General features: G+C 38.9%; 1 protein-coding gene across 19 annotated transcripts in view; it reads left to right on the top strand.

The window, feature by feature from the left end:
- The first annotated feature begins 3106 nt into the window (after positions 1 to 3106).
- Positions 3107 to 18385, top strand: part of MS4A13 (membrane spanning 4-domains A13) — a 66388-nt gene continuing 51109 nt past the window's right edge. For 15 of the 19 annotated variants that reach the window (XR_005796794.1, XR_005796801.1, XR_005796811.1 and 12 more), the window contains exons 1-6: positions 3107 to 3408; positions 5554 to 5672; positions 8153 to 8293; positions 11728 to 11784; positions 12718 to 12837; positions 17036 to 17131. Coding sequence is in view for 1 of the 19 variants with exons in the window: in XM_040495011.1 (XP_040350945.1) it covers positions 5619 to 5672; positions 8153 to 8293; positions 11728 to 11784; positions 12718 to 12837; positions 17036 to 17131 (468 nt within the window). In the remaining 18 variants the exon portion in view is untranslated. The other 4 variants (XR_005796796.1, XR_005796797.1, XR_005796795.1 and 1 more) reach the window with 4 other exon arrangements.

Below are 18385 nucleotides of genomic sequence, written 5' to 3'. Positions count from 1 at the left end.
AAGAGTAGGCAGAGAAATTGAAATCAAGGAAGAGGCAGATGAGAAGAATGGAATTTTTGCATCTGGGAAAGCAGATGTATTATGTCAGGTGACTAATACACAGTTCCAAATTTCCTGGTCTGCCTGGGTCCCCACTATTTAGCATTTTGGGTAATCAGGAATGCTGTGCCCTTCACCATGAAGCTCAGCAGCTAAATGAAAATAAAGACACACACCCCATGGTCGGAGGGCACTAAATAGCACCCAAAATGCCTGGAGGGGTAGCATACTGTAAATCTAGATAAACAACTTAAAAAGTAAGACTTGCTTTAGCAAAGAGAAGCATGTCTAGCAAAGCTGATTTTTGAAATTTCCATCAAATAAATTTCCATATTCTTTTTCTCACTTCACTTTAGTAGCAGTAATAATGATAATAACAAATATTTAGACCACTCTATGTGCCAGGCACATCCCAAACACTTAGGAAAAATTAACACATTTAATGCTCACAACACCCCTGTGAAATAGGTACTATAATCAGCATCATTTTCTGGGGGGGCCTGGGTGGCTCAGTCAGTTAAGCATCCGACTTTGGTTCAGGTCATGATCACATGGCTCAATGAGTTCGAGCCCCATATCAGGCTCTGTGATGACAGCTCAGAGCCTGGAGCCTGCTTTGGATTCTATGCCTCCCTCTCTCTCTGTCCCTCCCCTGCTCACACTCTGTCTCTCTCTCTCTCTAAAAAAGAAATAAATATTTAAAAAAAATTTTTTTTAAATAAGTATCATTTTCAAATGAGAAAACCACAGCAGAGAGATTAAAAACTTGCCATTAAGACATGCAGTTGGCAAGACGGGAGCATGAACCTGAACCCAGGCAGTCTGGCTCCCAAGTCCACACAGTGTTCCTAACCCCTATTCCCACTCTTCTTATGGTCTGGGGTAAAATGAGAGATTTGTAGCTCCAAAACAAACAAACAATGTTTCTCTATAGTAAACTTCTAGTCCATGTTGAAGGAACCACCTGACTCCGATGGGAGAGAAGTTTAGTAATATAATAAGTACGGTCATCACTTGCTTCCTGAAAGTTGCCCTGGTACCTTTTAATCACACCTAAGAGTCTCTTAACTCAATATCTAGCGTGTCAATTGATTTGCCCCCTCTGATTCTTCTTTTGGCTGGATACTCAAAAGATGCTAACAGATACGGGTTTCAACCATCTAAAATTTGTATTTTCAACGTTTATTTATTTTTGGGACAGAGAGAGACAGAGCATGAACGGGGGAGGGGCAGAGAGAGAGGGAAACACAGAATCAGAAACAGGCTCCAGGCTCTGAGCCATCAGCCCAGAGCCTGACGCGGGGCTCAAACTCACGGACCGCGAGATCGTGACCTGGCTGAAGTCGGACGCCTAACCGACTGCGCCATCCAGGCGCCCCTAATTCTCAATTTCTAAACCCAGTTTATGGCGACTGAGAAAAGCAAACTTGGTTTACTGATCTGTGATATTATCAGAAGAATTAAGAAGTACCAAGGAACTTTGCCCATCCCACAGTTTGACCTACTCGTCTATTCTTGCCTATGTTCACACCGAGTACATATGAGTATGTATTGTATTCGCTGAATAAAGACGAGTACATATTTGGCCCCCCCCCCCCAAGAAAATCCTCAAATCCAAGGTAACTTCCTTTCTTAAATGAAAAGAAAAGATAATCACTTCTCTTAACAATCAGTCAATCATGGCAGCCAATTCCAATAGGGAACCATCTCATCAAAACTGACTTTCATTTCTACAAAATCCATAATCCTGATATCGATAACACATTCAAGCGAGTTCCTCTTTCTATAGCGCATAGAATGCTTAATATTGTCCGATCGCTCTCTGCTCAGACAGGTAAAGCACAAAACAACAATCCTAATGTTAGAAACTGAAGTGTTTTATTACAGCACTAAAACAAATACCCTCGGTGATACACTGACCAATACAAGACGTAAAGGCATTAGAACAGCCTGGACATACTTTCTTTTCTTTCAGTTGAGGGGACTGTAGAGTCAGAATGCAAGGAACCTACCTGTGGGGCTAACAATAAAGTTACTGAGTTTATAACTGATTTTCAGGCCATGCATGATCCTAAAAGATCTTGGTGGCTTTAACATATACTGGTAATTTGCCTTTGGCAAAAAGGGGTTTTTTAGCGGCCTTTAGGTAATTTCCTTATAAAAGAAAAATCTGTTTCTGAATGCTTTGCTCATTATCACTCACTAGATATTTACATCCCAAGCTTGAATTTTAATTTTCCCAAGTACCAATGTAAATTTTCCTAAAACAAAAGAGACTTTATGACATTAAGCCATTCTGTGGCTGCAGAAATGTCCACTCTGCAGTGACTTTACTGCCTCAGTAAGTCATGCTAATTGCATAATAGGAGTACCTGCACTTGTCAGTTAATTTAAGATTACATTTTTTGCTTAAGGTTCCCCTCAACCTCTGACTTCCTCATCTACCTTCCCACACCAGACTCTTCTATATCCTCCGGCTGCTACCTCTACTTCTCTACACATCTTTTCCTAAAGATTGTTTTCACGACTCTCCACATCAAACAGAAAACTGATACCGGTGTAACGTGAAAGGTAAACTCACCTCAGCAAGAGGATCAAAAAGTCATGCCGGTGTCTCGCTAAATAGTCTCTTCATTAATTTCCTTCCTTGGCTTCTTCCGTTTAACACAAAAAACAAAAACAAACACAAAAAAACGGTGGAGGGTAGTCATCGACCCAACTACCTGCCGTTTTCAACAGGTACACCTCCTAAAATGCATTTGCGCCACTTGTGCTACAATTTTCCTTTGAGGACAGAGAAAGTGAGGGACTGACTTTGCATCAGTGATCCTGGCCACTCATTATATAGAACATGCACCGGAAGGGTCAGTAACAGAAGGCGAAGTTTGGAAGGGCCATTTCTCCAGACACCAAGCGGGTCCGACCACGTGGCCCGCAGAGCCCTAGTGAGTCTGCGCACAAGGCCCCTCTCCCCACCGTCCCCGCCCTCTTTGCCGTCCGGTACCAGGAGTCCCTGCGCAGGCGCAGGCGCAGGCGCAGGCGCAGGCACAAGAGGAAGGTGCAGCTGCTGCTGCTGCCGTTGGAGGCCCGCGTGGCCTGAAGAGCCTGCGGGCCTCCTGGGTCCTGGGCTCCTGGCAAGCTCAGTGATGCTCTCCCGGTGGAGTCTGGGGGCCTGGCCCTGAGGGCGCCGCCAGCTGAAATCTGCCTCTTGAGCTAGGCCTGGGTACTGGCAGGACGACCCGGACGGGGTGCTGGAGGAGCGCTGCTGGGCAGGGAGACCAGCCCCTGCGGGGATCCCCCTCTTAGCCTCGGCTTGGACCTGAGAGGGCAAAACTCGATCCTTAGGACCTTGACCAAGTAAAATGAGGGGTAATGATGTCGCTTTGCTTCCGCGATTTCTTCGGTGTTAAAAGCCCTCAGGGGGCATGGAGACAGGATTGGGTGTCCCCCACCTCCCCTATTCTGCCCCGCCGCTCATCTTTGTGCAGATGGCCTCGGCCAGTCCGTTTCATCAAGTGTGAGTCCCAGGGTCACAGCCCAGGTCTGGCCCTGGAAGTGCAGAAATGAATCCCTCCACTTAACGGGAGCTCACCCTGCCTCGGGAGCCACTCCTGATCATTCAAAGTGAGGCGGACACCGTGATGTAGTTTAGGGGAGCAAGGAGAGGAGTATTAACGGACTGGTGGGGCAGAGGCTTCCCAAGGAAGGTTGTTCTGGAGCTGTTGGGGCTGAACCCCAGGGTGACAGGGATGAGGCTGAGAAGGTGGGCAGAGAACATTTGATGAAGGGCTTTATCTGCCCTGCCAAAGAGTTTGAACTTTATTCTGAAGACAGTGAGGCGTTGCGTGCTAAAAAGATGGACAAGCGGTTTCTAGACATGAGCTCTCTGTGACTGTTCCAGAATTACTATGTAATAAGGCAAGTGTAGGGGATGAAGATAGGGCTGGGAATAAGGGCTAGGGGCTTGTTCTGCAGCTGGCTTTTGGGATTAGGGATGGGACCACCAGAAAATAAATACAAATAAATTATTTATTATTTCTTTTTTATTCATCTAATTTTACAAAAATGAGATGCTTAACTGGGTTGTAGGGTAACTGAATGTAGATAGAATGTCATTTGAAAAAGTGCTAACTATCCTTTATTCCAGCAATATATTGTCGAATTTCTTAGTTTCTTCCTTCCAGCAGTTAAGCTAAAGAATTGTAAACACACACAACCTGTTTTTTTCTTGGTACTTTAATGAGTACTTCATTAAAGTTTTGGTGGTTTTGGTGGGGGCCTGATGGAGACGCTAAAGGTGCTAAATATTCTCCCCAAGTCACTCGTGGTGCTTCCACTATCAGCTTTGTGAAAAGAATTTTTTCTGTGTACGCCAAAGGGCTAATTATTTTTTATTATTTTCCTAGCAATCTAGATATGACTTCCTCATTACTTTATATATGAATTCTGAAATTCTATGTCTTTTATTTAAGCATGACAAAATGATCAATCTTGGTTGCTGTCTAGGCCTATACCCTTTCTTTGGTATTTCTCAGAGGTGGCATTTTAATATACAAAACTTACTACTTATACTTAGGTTATTAACATTGTTTTCTCTGCTGTCAGTAGCTCTTAAATTCTTGCCTAGCTTTTTTCTGTCTCTATACTTTAAGAGATTTAAGAGACACTCAGAAAACCGATATTTGAAACTAACGACTCATTAAAATAATCAAATCATGAGATTTTAAGGGTATAGGGAATGAGAGATCATTTACTCAAACCCTCCTTTCTGAAAGGACCAAGACTCAAGGTTTAAGATCATACCTTAGATGATCACCGGGCTAAGTAGCATGATTCATGTTATTGACCTAAGTATGACGTGTTAGAAGACGTAGGACGATGTAACATCAGATCTATAAAGGATACAATTATTAGCCAGGTTTTCTGAACACGAGGGAGAAATGCAGGAATAACAGGAAAAAACAAAACAATAACAAAAGAACAGGAGAAGCCTTTAGGATTGTAGAAGCAACTCTGGTAAGTTGTCTGATGGCAGAAAAAGTTCTTTCACACAGAAAGAAGAACTAGGTAACAAATGTGTATGGGAAAAAAAAGAAAAAAATCATGAGCCCATGATGAATTTAAGTACAAGAACTTGGGTTTGAAATGCAAACATGGCATTATGAATTGCATTGAATCGATTACACATTGCAAATGAATTGTAAAAGCTTTACTGAGAATTCTCTAGCTCTGTTCCCTGGGTGTTCTTTATACCTTATCATCCAGAGCCACTGTTGCCCACTCAGGAAAAATAACTGTAATATACCTAAACTTTTTAGTCATAGAGAGAGACCTTTCACTTATGGAGGCTGTTGTTCAGAACAGGCAGATGCAAACTGATACCTTTACAAAGTAAGGCAGGGAAAGAAGAAAGTAATTGCTTCAGAGTTTGGGGAGGTGGTTGTGAAACAGTAGGGAAAGAATCAAACTTTCTTCTAAGCAAAGCGTGTATATGTGTTTTGTGTTGTTTTGTAGAAGTTTGCTAATAAAGATATCACCAAAGATTCGAAGCATAATCATCTAGAGGAAATGCTGGTAGTATGGCTGTATGTGTATGTTCAAAACTCTCTACAGCAGACGGTCTTGTTTTAGGGGTAAGTAAGACTTCGCTCTTGATTAAATTCAGGAACATGCACTATTTCAGTTGAGCGAGGATGGTTCTTCCATCTGAAGAGGGGCATATTTGGTTAAGATAAAAAAGTAAAAAATGGGCTTTTAAGATTTTTGGGTTTTTTTTTTTTTTTTAGTTGACACACAATGTTACATCAGTTTCAGGTATAAAACGTAGTGACTCAACATGACTATGTTATGCTATGTTCAACACAAGTATAGCTACCATCTGTCCCCATACAATGCTATTACGATATAGACTATATTCCTTGTGCTGTACCTTTTATTCCTGTGACTTATTCATTCCAAAACTGGAAGCCTGTATCTCCCACTCCCCTTCACCCAAAAAATGTTTTTTAATGCTAATTGCCTTCTACAAAGTTTGACTGATCTTCTGTCTCTTCATAAAGAAATACGTGCTTAGATATAAGCATACTGACTAAACCAATATACACAGGGTAATAAATAAATCCCAAAAGAAATCAAAGACATGGTATTTTTTTTAACTAAGAGAGAGATCCATTGCTGATCTCTTTCAATTACTGTATTGATGTCTATGCACGAGGATGGCTACTAATTCGTCTCTTAAGTTATAAACAGAGAGCTTAGCTGGCTCTTAACAAACACCAAGGAATTAGGAAGATCATGCCCTTTCATATCTGAAGGAGAAAGAACTTCTCCACTGGATGTGAACTTTTCCTTTGAACTTGGCTGCTGTGTAGATCACTTGTCTAAGTCTCCCACCTGACTGTTCAGCAGAGGTTATTAATCTCTTTGTAGTCGCAGACCCCTTTGTACATAGGAAGAAGGTTCTGAATCTTCTCCCCAGATTCATGTGTATATAATAATCTTTGGCCCTCATATTTTTGTGTTGGGGGAAGAGGACTGTGACCTCCTAGAATCCCATCTGTTGACTCTAGGTTAAGAACCACTTTTAAATAAGAAAACCCATCTTGTCCTTCACACACTAGCAACCTTGCTTTCTTGTAGAGTCCTTTTCAAGCTTTGGCTACTTGGATGTTTCATAGTATTATACAGGAAAACTGTCAAGGAGACACTTTTTCAAGCCCACTCACTTAACAGTTGGAAAGCCATGTGGAATTAATGTTCTTCATACTGATGTGCTTCTACAAGAGGTATTCACTGGATGCCTGCTCTATGCCGGGCACCGTATTAGAGGCTGGTGACAACGGGGAGATAACTGAAGTCCGGGCCCTCAAGGATTTTGTGATTTTCTCCCAATCAAATCCAAAGAATCTCTGAAGATAATGCCATTCTTCCAAATTTGATGCAGAGGAAATCCTAAATTCTAAATCTGTAAAAAGTGCATAAGGTTGTTACCCAAAAGTGGTCTTTCTATAAAAGAAAAGTCTCTAAAGTGTATCTCTAATATTAGCCAATTGCATTTATGTGTTTTTAGACTACTTGCTTTACCAAGAGCTGGAACTATTAAAACACTAAGCAGTGTCCTATTACAATTTATGTTAAAGTGAAAATAATGTGCCCTCTGAAATTTTTAAAGAGTAGTTAAAAATGTGATCCAATATATGAAATACCAGTCCACATATAAATTGAGAAATAAATTTACTGGCACCTATTTACTTGGATTATAATTATCTTCTTACAAATTAAAGTTGAGTAATAATTCTCCCCTACACAACCCCTCCCCTATCCAATAGGAAGACCTCGTACAAGCAAGTCTACATTGGAAATTCTTTGTATTTCTTGTTTTCTTTTTCTTTTATCCCTAGTTTTAGAGAGAGGGAGAGAGCATGGGGAGGGGAGAGGGCAGAGGGAGAGAGAGAGAATCTTAAGCAGGCACCACACTTAGCATAGTGCCTGACACAGGGCTCCATCCCACGACCCTGGGATCATGACCTGAGCCGAAATCAAGAGTCGGACACTCAACCGACTGGGCTACCCAGATGCCCCTCTTTGTATTTCTGTGTTGGACCATGCCTCACCCCAGCATGCTTGTGAACAAGATACACAACAAGTATGCATTGAAGGAAAAGATAAATAAAAGATGCAAAAAGTGACTCAACCTTAATAAATTACTAATGTACAAGCAAATATTGGCCACATGGCTTCCTGCATGCAAATCAATTAGAACCACAGTTTTCCTCAAATACCTTCAGTTTTCTCCTCTCCTGCCATTACTTGATAGGTAGGGAAGACAGCCAGTAGTAGAGTCAGACTGTCAACTTTTTTATGAGAGAATTGACCAGAATTATCATTGAACATTCTGCTGCTCCAAGTATGGCTTACTTTATTTGGTAAACCTCAGTACTTTCTAGTTAGGGCTCTCTTTTGAAGCTAACCAATCCAGAAAATACATGGTAAGTGCATTGCTATTTTACTTTTATCTTTCATAAAAACCTTGAACGTGTCTTCTAGTTAACACTTACTGGAATTATGTTGTAAATTGCATGGTCTCAGTACTAATACCATTCTCTTCTCACAGGCTGTCCAGATTATGATTGGCATATTTCATGTTTTCATGTGGTACTTCCTACTGATTTTGTATATGGGACAAATTAGAGGAGTCTTTGGCACATACGAACCTATAACTTACAAAGCAGGATGTCCTTTATGGGGAGTCATCGTGAGTAGAATATATTTATATGATTTCATCATGCTGTAAATACTATTCGTGCCACTAGTGGAAGATAGGGAACAATTTCTAAACAGAGTTTTCAGAATTATGTAAGTAAATCCCATGTTGGTAACTTATTCAAAATCAAATTCCTTTTTTCACCAGATATTTTTTGAGACCCTTTAATTTACCAGTGCTGTTATAAGAGATGTGGATACAGGAGGGAATAGACTGTGACAACCACAGGTTGGATTGTCCTTAGATATGTGGAAGACAAAGAATCTGAATTCTAATTGCCATTAGCCTGGTTAGTTTTCATATTTAGGGTCCTTCTTCACACAGGGAGTCTACACTCACATTTTCTAATGTGTGTACTCTGTGGTTTCTAGACAGCCATAAAGTAATAAAAAATTTGGAGAGTACAGCATCCTCAAAGCCAAGTAAACAATTAAGGAAAGATAAACTATATTGAAATCTGTTATTTTGCCAAATAGGGCTGAGAATTGACCATTGGATTTAGCAATATGGAAGCCAGCAATAAACTTGACATGTAGGTTCAGTTGAATGGTGGGGCAAAAACCTGACTGGAGTTGGTTTAAGAAATAACGGGAGGAGAACTAGAGACAGCAGATACAACTCCTTTAAGGAGTTCGGTGTAATGTAGTATATGTAGAGAAATGAGGTAGTAGCCGGGGAACTTTGGGTCAAGAGAGGGTTTGCTTATTTGCTTCAGTAAGTTGGAAGTATCATGTCTTTTATCGAGGGGACTGAACCATAAGAGAGAAAATGGATATGAAATAAATGGAAGCAGGTTGGGATTATTAGAATCATGTACTGGTGTAGGCAAGAGATGATGAATTTTAATACATAAAATAGCTAGGTCCATGGGCAGTTCATCTCTAGCAGTGGTTCTCAATGAGAGCTGGTTTTGCCCCTCAGAGAATATTTGGTGATGTCTAGAGACATTTTTGGTTTTCACACCTGGGGTGAGCTTCTAGCAGGCAGAAGACAAGGATATGACTAAATACCTCACAAACATATAGGATGGCTCCCACAACAAAGGACTGTCCATCTATAATGTAAACAGAGCCAAGGTGGGTAATGGGATGGAAAGGTAGAGGAACAGAAAGGACAAATTTTGATTTGCAAGTAGATGGGACATTGGGAGCTTATGGAACTTTTCTTCCAATGGCTTCAGATATCTCAGTGAATTAGGAAGTCAGATCATGAGCTGAGAATGAGAATGGGATAATGGACTGGTTGTTTGAAGAAAGGATATGAAATAGTCATCCAGAAAAAGAGAGTGCATGCATTGTGGAAAAGTAGTTTGCCTTTCGCTAAGCATTAAGAGCTCACTTAAGCTTTAGGAACATGATTTGTGTGTCTTAGATCATGTTTGGCCACATGGGTGCAGGCATTCAGTAGGAAGGAAAACTGCATTTAATCATGATTTGGATTTAACCATGATCTGTGATCAAACAAGAACTGTGAAAAGGAGTTGAAGGTGTATGTAAGTGAATGTAGTGTTGACCATGGAGTTTAAACTGGCAAAGGAGAGAATATAACAGAGAGGTGAAGGTCTCGATTATAAATCCAATCCAAAGGACTGTTAGAGTTGTGATACTACAGGCATGAGGTATAGAGATAGAAGCTGGTGGTCCTAGTGGGATACTTTAAATTGAGATTTGAAAGATGTTGCACTTATTGGTAGAAACAAGCACAAGAGAATGAATATGGGAGTGAGTGACTGAGATAGGATGGGGTCGGAGGTCTGGAGAAGAGAAAGTCAAAGAACCACAAACCCAGGGTGTTAGAAGGATAATTACCAAGATGTAAGAGGTGTGAGAGAGTGAGACAAGAATTAAAATCACCAAGAGGAGGGGCGCCTGGGTGGCGCAGTCGGTTAAGCGTCTGACTTCAGCCAGGTCACGATCTCGCGGTCCGTGAGTTCGAGCCCCGCGTCGGGCTCTGGGCTGAAGGCTCAGAGCCTGGAGCCTGTTTCCGATTCTGTGTCTCCCTCTCTCTCTGCCCCTCCCCCGTTCATGCTCTGTCTCTCTCTGTCCCAAAAATAAATAAACGTTGAAAAAAAAAATTAAATCACCAAGAGGAGTGACCAAGTCATCAATAGATGACTTCAACCAGGACAGATAGTGGGTGGTAGAATCTGACAATATTTGACGAGAGAGAGAGTTGAAAGTAATAATGAGAAGCAAGGAGACCACTTATCTTATGCCTAGAACCAATGGTATCAGGGCTGTAAGAGAAAATGACCACCACTTGAGAGGGCTCTAGAGAAAGTTGTGGCCTCTAGGAGATCCCCTGCCTTTATATGTTGGTTCACAAGTGTCAATGCATTGCTTTACAGAACAGAATAGTGAATTTGCAGTCAAAATCCAGATAAATGATTCATGGCCCTCAGCATTTAATCATACATGTTACAAAAATAGCATGTGTAGCTCCTAGAATAAATTATCTAAAACTTCAATCAAATTTAATTAAATGCAAAACTTCTCACAGGTCATAAACTTTGAAAGGTATTTTGTGAAGCACATGGTTTGGTAATTAGCTAGAGAGCACTCTAGTTTAAAATTCACCTTTATATTAGTTCTTCCTTTCACTGTGTACTTCTTAGAAATCTCAGCTTACAGAATATTACATAATGAAGTGCTGAGTGTGCAGATTTAAGTTATCCTTAAAGATAATTAGGAGTTAGTAAGCTTCAAGGTTTGGCCTTCCTGTAAACGGGATAGCATGAATGCTGTGTTTCCACAAATTATTCTTTGACTTAGATCTTTGTGAAAATGCCTAAAACAGATAAGACAAAAGGAATATATCAAGGGAATTGTACAGCTCACCTTCAAACAATGTGGCATAGCTTTGCACTTCTGGGAAATAGACAAAGTAACCTGGTATGAAATAATGGAAACTCTTAAAAAAAAAAAAAGGCAAAAACATGAAATGTAGTTGTTACCTTAATAATGACTACAGTCTCAAGAGGTATGTTTTGTACAAACAATTTGGAATAGACTCATGAACCACTTTTTCCACATCTGGATATATGCACAGTAATTACAATCAGTGGCTTCAATTTATTAGGAAGGATAGCATTTGAAATAATAATCAAGTGAGTTCAGAAAGTCTGTGCAGATATAAGCAAACTTGGTCCCTGACTCGGGACTCTTGAAGTCATCTTTGGCATAACCCACAACCTGAATTCTGCCCACTGTTCCCCATAAGTTTCTGTGGTTAGTGACCCTGCTATAACGTTTCAGTTCATGACTATATGATGGAAACTTGTCCTCATCCCTTCTACTGAAACCTCTTTATATTTTATAATTCTTGGTAGTCTAAAAATCATTGACTTAGAAGAGGAGTTGTTAAAAATATGTTTTAAGTTGATGAACATCATCAATGAGTATTTACAAATATGTTTTTATATCCAGTTTATCATTGCAGGAGTCTCCATAATAAGAGTAGCAAAGCATCCAACTCCAGGCGTGGTAAGTGGAGATGCTTAGGGTATCCTAGAAATCACTTGTCACAAAACTAAAAGGTTTTAGTGAGTATCTAAACAATGAAGGAATCTGCCGTGCTTGTAAAATAAAGAATCAAGTGAAAATCTAGGAACACATAATTTAATGTAGACATTCTATAGTGGTCAGTATCATTATGCAAAGGTTTCTAAATTTAAAGATAGGGCGCTTTTGGTTTAGTATTCTATCTTATTTTAACGTTGTATGAACTTTACTAGTAGAAAAAATTTAATAGGACCTAATAATGCCTTTATGTATAGACATAATACTACTGTAAAACTTTATTTTCCAAACTGTCTATCTAGTTTGGGGATAGTATTGGATCTTGTAATAAGATAAAGGATCTACCCAGAGGATCCATCTATGGTACAGGTAAGATATTGGAAAGAAAAAAATTCTCAGAATCTTAGAGCTCAAAGATACCTTAGAAATCAATGAGTCTGATCTCACAGTTTTACAGATAAAATCTTACATCCAAAGATACTGATGGATCTCCCTAGAGAATGAAAATCCTGGGTTAAAATCATTGACTCTTATTTGACTTATTTCTATAAGCAGTCATTTTCCATCTTTTTTTTTCTTTTCCCTCTTTGCAGTGGAACTCCTTTTGTTCAAACCCTATCTTAATCTTTCTTTCATATGACCCAGAATATTGTAAAATACATTTTTAAGCCCAAATGGAAGACTGATGCTTATTGGTGTGATATTTCACTGTTCCCTCCAGATTAACTGGGTATCATGTAAACCAGAAAAATATTTTACTCTAATGGCAAGCATACTAACACCTCTGAAACTTCAGAAACTAGATCAGCATTTTGACTAGATGATTTTTTTCAGCAGTACAAACAACCAAAGTGTTTATTTTGAATATAACAAACTTTCCATGTATCTTCTTTACAGATTACATTTGCTTTGATCATGAACATCTCATGCATAATTACTTCAGTTATTGCATCAGTTCTAACAATAATTGAGTTGTCTTCTTTTAATTCGGTGTCATACAGGAATTATGGACAAGCGGTAAGTGGCCAATTCCTTAGGAACGTCTTAATTTAAAACAGTTCTCTTCCAAGGTTTTAAAGCCTTTGGAGGTAAAACAAAGCTTTTACTAGTCTTCAGGAAATTCTTTTATTTAAGTAATAAGGTCTCGATTGAAAGTTATTTTGGGTTTTTTTATGTTTATTTACTTTGAGAGAGAGAGAGTACATGTGCACCCGCATGAGCAAGGGAGGGACGGAATGGCAGGGGGGACAATATCAAGCAGGTTCCACACTGTCAGCGCAGAGGCCAACGCAGGGCTCAGTCTCATGAACCATGAGATCATGACCTGAGGCAAAATCAAGAATCGGGTGCTTAACTGACCAAGCCACCGGGCACCCCTTGATTGAAAATTTTAATTCAAAAATAATTCTGACATGATTTTTTGGTAAATATTACCAGAGTGTTTGAATTCCTGACATGCCTAATTAAAACAAATCAAGTAAATAATGTGAAGGCTTCAGTGATAAGTGTATATGCATTAGACGTAGGGTCACTGATGATTCTCTTAATGAAAGAAAAGTATAATCCTAGACCTTAAAACGATTCCCAAAATCAACAAAAGAATTCTGCTTACCAATGCTTATAGTTGGAATTGTTGACACCTAGTAATTTCTGGTTTAACACAGAGCTTTTCATGTGCAGCCTATTTTTGTGTCTCGCATCAATTTGCCTTGTGTCCTCAAATGCTAAATGTACATGAATCTGTCTTGCTTCCATTTAATCGAATAACCAATCGTATACCTTGTACTAGAGAAATAACTGCATTTCTTTGTAAGATAGTAACATCTTCCATTAAATATGAGTATCTTCACTGATATCACAATCTGTTTCAATTGTGTTGGCTTTAAATTCAGAATCCCAGAATATTAGTGCTGCAAAAGACTTCAGCAATACTTATAAATAAAAATCTTCCATTTCAAATGAGAACATACTAGAGTGGGGCTCCTCCTTACTTTCTTTTTCTTCAATTTTGTTTTCAATGTTTGTTTGTTTTTGAAAGAGAGAGACCGAGCACAAGGAGAGGAGGGGCAGAGAGAGAGGGAGACACACAATCTGAAGCAGGCTCCAGGCTCTGAGCTGTCAGCACAGAGCCCAACACAGGGCTCCAACTCAAGGACCGTGAGATCTTAACCTGAGCCAAAGTCAGACGCTTAACTGACTGAGCCACCCAGATGCCCCTCCTCTTTATTTCCAAACAACAGAACAAAAAATAACAATTTGAAAGTTTTAGTCCAAAAATAATTCTAATGAAAAGAGTCATTGTAGATGAGGGATGAACTTCCTACTCCCCCCATCGCGCTCTCTACCTGCACTGTATTATAAAGGGACCATCAGTGCTGACCTGAACTCAGTATTGATCAATTTCAGTCTCCCAAATGCACACGTTTCAGTTTTGTTTGCTGTGATTAATTACATGAAATGAACTTATATATTAGACCCCCAATCTTTTCCTGGAGGCATTATAGAATTCTACTCCTGCATTTACTAAGGCAGCCAACATTTTACAATATTTTCCATATGCCAGCTTTTCTAACATAAGCAAGTTGCTTGGCTAACCCCACAAATTCATCAAGTTACCAGTGTTTCCAGGTAGGTTCAGCTATCCCAAAAAGTGCATGCCCCTGAAACATACTTCTCAGATAGGAAAATGGTTGCTAGTATAAATCCAGAACCAAACTGACTTTATTCAAACACTGTCTTTAATACTCGTTGTATGTGACCCTATGGACAAGTTTCCTAACTTCCCTGTTCCTTAGTTTTTTTGTGTGTCAATGGAGCAAATGATAACATATACCTGTTAGTTAAACTGCTTTGTCTCCCAGACTCCAGGCCTGTAATTCCAAATATGCCTGTATATCTCATATGGATATGCTTCTGGTGTCAAACGGAATTTCAACAGATATAAAATGGAAAATATTTGCCTCCTCAAAAGTACTGCACTGCAAGACTCCCTTATTTCAGCCTCCAGAGCTCAAAACCTTGATGTAATCCTGTACCCTTGTCTCTCCACTGTCTTCCCAATTACCAAGTACTATTTATTATTTACTCTAATTTTTATTAATTAGGGCTCTCTTGGTTGTAAGTGCCAGGAAATACAATGCAAATTGACTTAAGCAAGAAAAGGGCACTCACTGATTTATGTGGGATTCAAAGGCTTAAATCACGTGTCAAAAATTCAGTCACTCTCTGCTGTTTGCCTGTTTGAACTTTTCTGGCAAAAAGCAGGGAGAATTTGTCTGAGAGTAACACTTCACATGTGTAAATTAAGGAGCGTGGACAAAATGACTTTTTACAATCTTGACAGCTAAGAGGTCACCAGAACTTCCCAGCTAAGATGCTACAATTGTGTTTCTGCCAACAAAATTAGATCAGAATTCTGATAAGGTAACTTGCCATTTCAAACCCTCTATAGTCTCTTCTTTATCCTCCTGTTAACATCATGCACTCCCTACACCCGAGTTAAATTCCCTTTATCGTTTTCTTAAAACACAAGTCACTCTTTTTTTTTACTTTTTTTTTTTTTTTTTTACTTTTATTTACTTTTTGAGAGACATACAGAGACAGAGCACAAGTTGGGAGGGGCAGAGAGAGAAGGAGACAGAATCCAAAGCAGGCTCCAGGCTCTGAGCTGTCAGCACATAGCCCGATGCAAGGCTTGAACTCACAAACCGTGAGATCATGACCTGAGCCGAAGTTGGATGCTTAACTGACTGAGCCACCCAGGCGCCCCGAAACACGGTCATTCTTGCATTCAGTTTTTTGTTCACATTATCAAACCATAGGTCGTGTGGTATGTATTTTGGCTTTATTATCGTTACTATTTTATGTCTCCATTTCTTAATTATTTTGTCACACTTGTAATGTGTGCTATTACATTTTTCCAGAACAAGATAGGTTACACTGAAACTAGTAAATGAAAATTTAAAGATGCCTAGAATGTTGCATCCCTCCTTCATTTTTCTCAGTCCTACTCTTATTTCCAATGTCTTACCTCTTTATGAAGCCTTCCTAGGTATGAATGGCTTAGGGTAAACCTCTGGTCCCCTAAAATTACCGAGCAAGTTTTTTATCCCTTTTGATATATTTAACCTTATCATATGTTACCTTATACTATCTGTCTTTTCTACTTGAATATAAACCTTAAGAAAGCTAGAATTTTTGGTCATTTCATTCTTACCGTCTATTCCCTACCACCTAATAGTTTCTTGCATAAAAGATATCAAATAAACTGAATGAAAATGGAGAAGGAGGAAGAGAAAGAACTGAAGGAGAGAAAATTGTAATGTTATTCTTTCCACATCTGCATATCATTCTTGTCTTTCTACAGCCAGCACAAAAACTACATTTATTTTCAGGATTAAGGCCAGTATCATTCATCCTGATATGTAGTTGAAAATATCTTTCTTTACAGAGAGGGAAGGAGGCAAACCATAAGAGACTCTTAAAAACTGAGAATAAACTGACAGTTGATGGGAAGTAGGAGGGAGGGGAGGGTGGGTGATGAGTATTGAGGAGGGCACCTGTTGGGATGAGCACTGGGTGTTGTATGGAAACCAATTTGACAATAAATTTTATATTTTAAAAAAAAGAAAATATCTTTCTGACAACAACAGAAGGGATCTGCTTTATTATCCCAGCAAAATCATAATCACCTTATACTTCCAAGTGAGATGCTGGTGTTTGAGTGTTTACCCATCCTTCCACATCATGTTCCAACAATTTCTATGTGAGATTTTTATCACCACACAGATACATTTAAGTAGGTCTGTAATTAACAATAGTTGTTTTAATACATGAAGATTGCTTGATAAAATCTTTTAGTAGGCATCTTACCATTGGAGACAGAAGAATCAAATCTTATTGACTGAAGTGTTTGGATAGAGCCCCTTGTCATGAAGAGAACAACAAGAATGAAGAGTTCTAAGAAGCAAGACTAGAAGGCTGAGTGATGAAGATCAAAAACGGAAGCTGTAGATGGTGAACTGGGGGAATTAAGGCTAGGAAAAGTGGAGCCAAAGGCAAAGGAGTAGAAAATGACTAGGGAAGTCAGATGGTGAAAGCATCTTACTTATTATTCCCGTTTTCTTTGACTGTCACGGTAGGAGCTCTTTCTGTGAATGTACTTTCATTTACTAAAGATAATAATGCAAGATTTCTCCCTATTTTCTGTTTTCAGAAACTTGGAAGGGAAGTTTCACGTATTTTACTGCTCTCTTACTCCTTTGAGATTTCTGTTGCGTTAACATACACAATCTTTGGCTGTATTGGTTTGGTAAGTGTACGTGTAGTCTCCGGCAAGTCAAGAGATGTTGATTTCTAGCACACATTCTATAAAGAGATGATACGATGTCTTAGAACTCATGAAAATTGAATATGTGACTATTTCCTTTAACGTTTTTCCTTATTGTTTATAAAGTTACCAAAGTAATACCTGAAACTATCAAGTAAAATTAGAGTAAATTGTTGTTGTCCTCATCATACCCACACATCCAAATCCACACAAAAAAGACGCAAACACACACGCAGACCCACACATACGGTTTTCTTTTTTACTGTGTGATCCTATTCATATTGCTTTCTCACATGCATTTTTTTCTCAACTATCATAAACATCTTTCCATGATAAAACAAAACAATGCCTTTTAGTAGCATCATACTTTTCCTTAGTATCTATTTCAACATTTTTTTTGGCTGCATATTTATCTTTTTTCCAGTTTTTTAAAAATTATAAACAATGATCTTTGCATATAAGACTAGTATTTCTGTAGGTAGCTGATTTCTAGAAGTGTAGTGACAAGTTTGATAACATCCCAAAATGCTGTCAGAATCCACAGTACTACAAAAGTTTATGAGAATGACTATTTTGTCACAAGCTTAAAAAAGCTAAGTACCTACATTCATTCATATTTATGGAGGGCTTACTCTTTACTAGGCATTGTAATAGGCACTAAGAATGCAATGATTAAGGGGCACTTGGGTGGCTCAGTCAGTTAAGCTGACGTTGGCTCAAGTGGCTTGTGACTTTGAGCCCCACGTGGGGCTCTATGCTGACAGCTTGAAGCCTGGAGCCTGCTTCGGATTCTGTGTCTCCCTCTTTCTCTCTGCCCCTCCCCCACTCACACTCTGTCTCTCTCTCTCTCAAAAAATAAATAAACATTAAAAAAAAAGAATGCAGTGATTAACAAGACAACATCCCTACCATCAGAAAGCTTTCCATTTCAGTGGAAGAGAAAGACAATTAACAAATAACATACACACACACACATATATACACCCACAAACATATGTACATATATGTATATATATACACACACATACATATCTTTATATACATATTTATATTATATTAATTTATAGTACTATATATGTTAGATTAATACTATACTTTTATATATTACATATTTTATATATAATATATATTATAGTACTATATTTTTGAGTGTTTATATATAATACATATATGTATGTATACATATATATATATATATATATAATTTAAGGAAGTGGAAAACTTATGGAGTAAAAG

This window comes from Herpailurus yagouaroundi, unplaced genomic scaffold (assembly GCF_014898765.1).
Source record: "Herpailurus yagouaroundi ecotype Mexico unplaced genomic scaffold, PumYag 187, whole genome shotgun sequence".
NCBI classification, from domain to species: Eukaryota; Metazoa; Chordata; class Mammalia; order Carnivora; family Felidae; genus Herpailurus; species Herpailurus yagouaroundi.
The sequence above is the reverse complement of the archived record's forward strand: the minus strand, read 5'-3'. Positions and strand labels throughout refer to the sequence as shown.